Source organism: Halictus rubicundus, chromosome 1 (assembly GCF_050948215.1).
Source record: "Halictus rubicundus isolate RS-2024b chromosome 1, iyHalRubi1_principal, whole genome shotgun sequence".
Lineage (NCBI taxonomy): Eukaryota > Metazoa > Arthropoda > Insecta > Hymenoptera > Halictidae > Halictus > Halictus rubicundus.
Genome location: NC_135149.1, coordinates 3,702,162 through 3,709,989, shown reverse-complemented (window position 1 = coordinate 3,709,989; position 7,828 = coordinate 3,702,162). Strand labels below are relative to the sequence as shown.

Genomic DNA, 7,828 nt, shown 5'->3' with positions numbered 1-7,828 from the left:
CCGCACGACGAGAAAAAGAGAAAAATATCTCAGACTCGACTTAAATAAAATAATAATATTAAAAGGCGGACCCTGAGAGGAAAGAGGGGGAGGGGGTTAAGGACTACTGCAGCTCCTCAACGCCCATCACCGTAGAAAACCAAGTAAAAGGGCAAATTTCTGCGGAAAAGAAAGATTCGAGCTGAAAAAAACTAAAGTCAGTCTTAGGGAAAAAGCAGGATAGAGAGATATATAGGGGCAGGAAGCTATAGCAAGTATAGAAATTGCTAAGTTGCGTACTTATAAGAATTTCTTCAGGGAAAACACAAATAGACAGGGACAAATTAAGAGTGGAAAATATAAGTTCGAATATTTAATTAAGTAGTAATAATTTATAATTTCGCACTTGGAAAAACTCTGAAAGTTATAAAATAAGACTAGGGTATATATAAATTTAAATCTAGATAGATAACTGAAAGAGGAGATAGAACACTAAGTTTCAAATATTTAAATTAATTATAAATAAATAAATATATGTGAAGAAATGGCATTTCTTTAATTCAAATTTTACCGCGCTTCGCGCGTTGTAGAGCATAGGGACGGATAGAAAGAGATAAAGGAGAGAGATAGAAGACTACGCGATAGAGCACGTGTTCATAAAGTAAGAGAGTTAGAACAGAGAGGAATGAGAGTGCTCACGCCCGGGTTTTCGGCGTTCCCGATATAGTGCTGACATCTGCTCAGCCTTAGCATGGCACAGAACCGGTCAGTCTTTCCTGGAACAGAACCGGTCAGTCTTTTAGCATGGCACAGAACCGGTCAGTCTTTCCTGGGACAGAACCGGTCAGTCTTTCCTGGGACAGAACCGGTCAGTCTTTTAGCATAAAACTGAACGCACATTATTTTTTTAACCAGGATTAGAACGTACAGCTTAATTGTTGTACATGAAATATGTAACTAACATGTAAATCTTGTGTACAAAATCTCTAATTAATATAAATTAAGAATAATATTAATTGTAATGATACGTATTTTATTTTTTTTTCCAAGTTTGTAGTTGCAAACTTTAGTTGTAAAAAATGGAAAATCCGGAAAAATTCGAACAAATACAGATCTCACATCGAAGTTTAAAAGCGACCAAACTGAATATTAATTTAATAATGAGCTATTGTCATCAACACTATCTTAAATTTTTTCATATATATAGCTACTGTTATTATTAATTAAAAAAAAATTTCTTTCATGAATAAATATTTTTTCCACCTCAGCACCATAAGATTTTTACTAGATGACTTTAAAAACACATTAGAACTATTTTTAAATAATTTTACTCGAAAACATTCTAGTTTACTCTTTATTTCACCGTTCTACTAATTTTTTATGGGCTGCATTGCAGCTCTGTTTAACACCCCTTTACAACCCAATACCATGGTACCATCCATATTCAAGGAAGAACAATTTTTTGCGACGATCATTGAAAAAATAAAAGTGTTTCCTTCATTTCAGTCCTTTAGTGCGTTGGTGACGTAGCGCCCAGCACACCTACCTGTGTTCTGTGTCACATCTGGAGTTTTATGGTACGCTAACAATCCCTATTGAGTCGCAAGCCAGACCATACAAACGAATGCATCCACAACTTCCAGAGACCTGCCTCCAAAACTAATTAAAGGAAGGCTAGACATGCAGTGTGTACTAAACTCCTCAAAAGAGGTGGATTCCAGTCGCTCGTGTCATAAACCGCATTCGATACTTCATCGACAGGGTGATCTTACATATTTCTGTAACAGTTCCTGAACACATTATCATTCATCTGAAACTGCTTTGTACGACATTACACACGCCACATAATTTTTATTTTCTAATTTTATCAAAGTAGTATATATAACAGAATCATACAAGTGTCTACAATTACTTGAAATCCAAAATACAGAGCGTTTCTTCCTCTGCGACTGTAAAAAAAGGACTTTAAAAGAATGTTTAGATAACAGGTGGGCTGTCCTTCCAAAAGGCACCTGTGACCAGAGTTGGGCATTTTATCTATATCTTTTATTCGAAGGCTTCCAATATGTAAATCTTCGAATAACTTTTGCCGAGCGCCGAGCATCAAAGACTCAGCGAAGACAGACGACATACAATGTAAGCGGATGGAGAATCGCGCACGAATGAAAGTTTAAACTTTTAGATTTTTCAACATATCCTCAAAAAATTGTGACGAGCGAATGGAGGGGATTTTCCTGATGAAAATGAGATCAAATTCGAGTGTAATCACTGTTTCAACTGATACGTAATGTTTCGTACGTAAAGTTTCACTGATACGTAATGGTACGATAAAAATTACAATCTCATTAAAGACAGTCCAAATGATGTCGTGTTTGCACTCATTTTGATCGGAACAAGCTCTACAACTCATTCGTCTTAACAATATTGTTCTGATTAAAAACATAAAAGCATAAATTGCCAATAATGCTGGATTCTCCATCTGCTTACATTGTAGGTTGTTGGTCGGTCGTTGGTCTTTGAAGTTCCGAGCTCGTAGAGTCGCGAGATATCGGCGTGAAACAACTGCCAATCCAATTGCAAAACTTCTTTATTTCTCATTATTTTTTTATGGGACTTGCGCCAACTAATTCGTGGCATTCTTCTGATTAAAATGACACTAAACACGGTACAAATTGGACTGTATTTAGCATTGTGTGCCGTTTGGCAGTCGCTGGGTCTTAGACATTCGGCGCTCGTCGGTCCTCGTCGGCCGTCGTCGCCGTTTATTCGTCGAGCTGGCAAAAGTTATAGCAAAAATTATCGAAGCCTTCGAATAAATCTACGGATAAAAATGCTAAATACAGTCCAATTTGTACCGTGTTTAGTGTCATTTTAATCAGAAGAATGCCACGAATTAGTTGGCGCAAGTCCCATAAAAATATCATGAAAAACAATGAAGTTTTGCAATTGGATTGGTAGTTGTTTCACACCGATATCTCGCGACTCTGCGAGCTCGGAACTTCAAAGACCAGCGACCGACCAACGGCCTACAATGTAAGCAGATGGGGAATCGAGCATTACTGGCAATTTATGCTTGTATGTTTTTAATCAGAACAATATTGTTAAGACGAATGAGTTGTAGAGCTTGTTCCGATCGAAATGAGTCCAAACACGACATCATTTGGACTGTCTTTAATGAGATTGTATTTTTTATCGTAAAATTAGGTATCAGTGAAACTTGTTCGATTACACTCGAATTTGACCTCATTTTCATCAGGAAAATCCCCTCCATTCGCTCGTCACAATTTCATGAGGATATATTGAAAAATCTAAAAGTTTAAACTTTCATACGTGCGCGATTCTCCATTCGCTTACATTGTATGTCGTCCGTCGTTGCTGGGTCTTTGAAGCTCGGCGCTCGGCAAAAGTTATTCCAAGATTTATTCGAAGCCTTCGAATAAAAGATACAGATAAAAGATGAAAAAATTATTCGAAGTTCGAATAAATCCGCTTCGAATAGAAAAAATTATCTTTATTCGTCGGATAAATTCTCGACGAATAAAATTATTTATCCGATACTCGTCCAATAAAGATGCTTTTTTTTATTCGAACCTTCAAATAACAAATAAAGATAAAGTATCTTTTATTCAAATTTTCATTTAAATAATTTTTTATCCCAAATAATGCCCATCTCTGCGAGGGCCGTTAGCACCGTGAAAGATTTACTTAATATTTAATTGAATTTAATAATTACAAAGAGGGTATCATGAACAAAGTGCATGCACTTGGAACTGTTACAGAAATATGTAAGATCACCCTTTCGATGAAGTATCGAATGAGGTTTATAACACGAGCGACTGGAATCCGCCTCTTTTGAGGAGTATAGTACACACTGCATGTCTAGCCTTCCTTTAATTAGTTTTGGAGGCAGGTCTCTGGAAGTTGTGGATGCATTCGCTTGTACGGTCTGGCTTGCGAGTCAATAGCAATTGTTAGCGTACCATAAAACTCCAGATGTTACACAGAACACAGGTAGGTGTGCTGGGCGCTACGTCACCAACGCACTAAAGGACTGAAATGAAGGAAACACTTTTGTTTTTTCAATGGTCGTCGCAAAAAATTGTTCTTCCTTGAATATGGATGGTACCATGGTATTGAGTTGTAAAGGAGTGTTAAACAGAGCTGCAATGCAGCCCATAAAAAATTAGTAGAACGGTGAAATAAAGAGTAAACTAGAATGTTTTCGAGTAAAATTATTTAAAAATAGTTCTAATGTGTTTTTAAAGTCATCTAGTAAAAATCTTATGGTGCTGAGGTGGAAAAATATTTATTCGTGAAAGAAAAATTTTTTAAATTAATAATAACAGTAGCTAAATATATGAAAAAATTTAAGATAGTGTTGATGACAATAGCTCATTATTAAATTAATATTCAGGTTGGTCGCTTTTAAACTTCGATATGAGATCTTTATTTGTTCGAATTTTTCCGGATTTTCCATTTTTTACAACTAAAGTTTGCAACTACAAACTTGGAAAAAAAATAAAATACGTATCATTACAATTAATATTAGAGATTTTGTACACAAGATTTACATGTTAGTTACATATTTCATATAAAACAATTAAGCTGTACGTTCTGATCCTGGTTAAAAAAATAATGTGCGTTCAGTTTTATGCTAAAAGACTGACCGGTTCTGTGCCATGCTAAAAGACTGACCGGTTCTGTTCCAGGAAAGACTGACCGGTTCTGTGCCATGCTAAAGCGGCGATGTCACGAAAGTGGGAACGCCGAAACCCCGGGCGTGAGCACTCTCATTCCTCTCTGGTTGTAAACACTAATCACGCCAGTTATCTCGCCCTCTCGTGTCTAACAATCCAATCCATTCGGCGAACGTCCGCACCATCTCGCGGCCGCGCAGCATCAGGACCAATCTCCAGGGAGAGAGAGAGAGAGAGATCGACCTAAGAGGGACAAGGACACCGACCCATTCTCCGTAGCCAATCCGAGGGATCACGGCTGCCCCATCTGCCTCTGTTTCTTGCAATCTGTCCAGGACTGTTGGTGAGTAGCATATCTACATATTTATGTGGAACCGTGGACCCGGCTAGACTTCGAACGTACGAGTCGAGTGAGCCAAATGGTTGTAATTTTGAAGCGTCTCTCCGCGGTAAAATCGCGAAGCGTCTTTACCATCGTGTAACCAACCGCGGGACGTAACAGTGATTGGTCTACTTCTACACCTTGTCTGTGCTTGCGTTTATGCCATCGTACGGTAAGTACCATGGCTGGGTTCTTAGTTTTAATCTCCGGCGGAGGATGGCACTACGATTCTTTATTTTCTGGAGTTGCAATCCACGTTCCTAGTTCAATTTTTTAAATGAAAGAACACATTTAATTAGCAAGAAATATTGAAGCTGAAGTATCTTACATTGAGCTCTTGCAATTTCTTGCTGAGAGAGGTATAAAAATAGAACATTTTTCACTGAGCTTTTATTTTATTGGTTAATATAAAATTTATAATATAAAATTTAGTTAGTTTTAAATGTACAATTAGTTAGTTCTTTTATTCTGTTCACTTTCGATCACATACATTTGCAAATTCATACAATCTGTTTTAATGGTTTTCAGTGGTAATAAATTTGTATCGGGCATTTCAGGTACTTCTTCATTGATGATCCATGGGAAATCTTCACAGTTTGGGTTTTCGCTGAGACCAACATGGGCTGCTTCATATGTTTGAATCTCAACAGAAAAAGTTGCGTCATCTGGCACTGGTTTCAGATAAGATTCACACATGGACAATTTTAAACAAATTGTTCTAAGAGCCTCCTCTGTTTTTAAATAGTATGGGTCTTCTCTGGAAAAATTACCAGAATGTTGAGTAAGCCTTAACTATCAATTTATTATTTAATATACGCACTCTGTATTATTTGCTTGCAGCTTAACAATATCGAAAGTGAATTTCTCAATTGGTTGCTTTTTTATGTTGTAAATAACAAGATTTACTGCCTTCACACTATGCTCATCTTCTTTGACTAGCTCTCTAATAGCATTGAGAACATGTTTCAGGTACTCATTGAGCTCAGGATGCTCAGAAATATATACCACTGTACTGTAGATCTTTTTTTTTCTGAAGATTTCTTTAGGATATAAATTTCTGAAGTACAATATGTGATTGAATGACACCTCAAGAAATTCCAGCAAGATATCTACACCAACTGCAAATAGTTTCAGTCAGTAATACTATTTATTATTAATTTATTAATTCCAACTGCTCAAGCTTTTCTATTTACCTATTTTGTCTTGAGACATTTTGAGCTCTGTTTTACCACTTAAATAATTACTACTTCACGGAAGTTTATACAAATTTATGCCCTTAGAGATATATGTATTAAAAATTTATATAAAAATAATAAAGATAATTTGAAAAAAAATTATTTTCATATAAGGGTGTTGAACATCGAGATAAAAATTAATAAAAATATAAAAATAAATGCATTATACTTGCATTATACTATAGACTAGAGATAAACGGGTAAAATATGATTTTATATTAGTTTTTCGTATATTGTATTATTTAGAGATTAATTCGACGCGCGCATCGAGGGAAACCAATTGCATATGGCGGTCAGTGTACATCGGACGGTTAAAGTGTTTTTATGTGACTTTTTTTACCTGTGAACAAAAAATATTGATAGATACTAGTGATAATTGGCTTCACGAGCGTGATAAGTGTTCCCTTACAATCAGATAATGTTGTAGGGGAAGAATATAATGTTGTAAAAATAAAAGCGGCGTTTCTCATAACCTCGAACATCAGCAACGAATTCTACCTTCGTGCAGGTATACAGCTTACGATTTTTAGGCGTGTTGGATTGTTCATATGTTTTCAATTTCTTACCGATTAACTATGCTGCCCGTCATTTCTTTTTTATTGTTATCTTCGAACGTAGAAATCTATTGGAATCAATTGTATTGAGTGCCACTTTCGTTACGTTTTTATTTTACCAACGGAATCGTAATCCTCTCATGGCGCGAAATGAAACGCGTGCTTTTTCACGTTGCACCATTGCACTACTGAGCTGCAAATATTTATGCAAAGTGCAATAGTTAGTAAATTAACTTACGAGAACTGAGTCTTGATAAAAATTTAGACACTTTAATACGGTTTTTATCGAATCAAAATAATATTTTATCTTTTGCTATGAAATTGGAGATCATGAATTACAATAGGCACATGAATAAATACGATCAAATTTTATTTAAAAATTGATAATCTTTTCAAGGAATTTTTTGATTATTTTATACAAGGAGTAGTAGGAACATTTTACCATATATAACTAACGAATGTCACTCTTATATTTCAGAGAAGAATGCCGCCAAGCAAGAAGATTGATTTAGATAAACTAGCATGGGCTTGGGTGGAAGGTGTTTTACCCGAAGAAATAAAGAAAGTACATCTAGAGTCTGCCTATAGGATAGGTTTGAAAGCTTGTAAAAATTGCAAGTAAGTTGTACAATCCCAAAAAAATATTTCTTTTGCTATGTTCCTTTTATAAACACTCCTTATAATTGTGTTTTTCTTTTCCAGGCGTAACTGCACAAATAATCCACAATGTCTAACAGGCATAGGTGAAGAAAAGTATATGAAGTCTCAACTGGTAGAAGTAGCATCCTTAGAAAGTTCTTTATCCGAATTACGCGACCCCACAGAGTATGTGGGCTTAAAGAATCTGGGTGCTACTTGCTATGTGAACAGTTTAATTCAAATGTGGTTTCACAACGAAGACATGAGGTATATACTTTCTTTGAGTTCGCTCTACTCGTAAGAATGCTTGTGAAAATCTTAATAAGACAAAAATGAAATTGT

At 35.8% G+C, this 7,828-nt stretch overlaps 2 protein-coding genes across 4 annotated transcripts in view; one reads left to right on the top strand and one right to left on the bottom strand.

Moving 5' to 3' along the window:
• Positions 1 to 5,427: 5,427 nt before the first annotated feature.
• Positions 5,428 to 6,368, bottom strand: Polz2 (DNA polymerase zeta subunit 2). The gene is made up of 3 exons (XM_076786374.1): positions 6,252 to 6,368; positions 5,879 to 6,176; positions 5,428 to 5,815 (listed from the first exon to the last, which is right to left on the bottom strand). Exons 1-3 carry the CDS (start codon positions 6,268 to 6,270, stop codon positions 5,509 to 5,511), a joined length of 624 nt encoding a protein of 207 aa, XP_076642489.1. The 5' UTR covers positions 6,271 to 6,368; the 3' UTR covers positions 5,428 to 5,508.
• Positions 6,369 to 6,661: 293 nt separating this feature from the next.
• Positions 6,662 to 7,828, top strand: part of LOC143353193 (ubiquitin carboxyl-terminal hydrolase 48) — a 73,652-nt gene continuing 72,485 nt past the window's right edge. For all 3 annotated transcript variants that reach the window (XM_076786345.1, XM_076786326.1, XM_076786335.1), the window contains exons 1-3: positions 6,662 to 6,801; positions 7,326 to 7,465; positions 7,550 to 7,753. In XM_076786345.1, coding sequence (XP_076642460.1) covers positions 7,332 to 7,465; positions 7,550 to 7,753 — 338 coding nt within the window. In that variant the 5' untranslated portion in view covers positions 6,662 to 6,801; positions 7,326 to 7,331. The remainder of the gene's footprint in view (positions 6,802 to 7,325; positions 7,466 to 7,549; positions 7,754 to 7,828) is intronic.

What these genes read in the sequence shown, in the direction of transcription:
- Polz2 (XM_076786374.1), bottom strand. An exon ending in CTGCAAGCAAATAATACAGA is followed by an intron (nt 5,816 to 5,878) that starts GTGCGTATATTA and finishes TAATTTTTCCAG; the next exon opens with AGAAGACCCATACTATTTAA.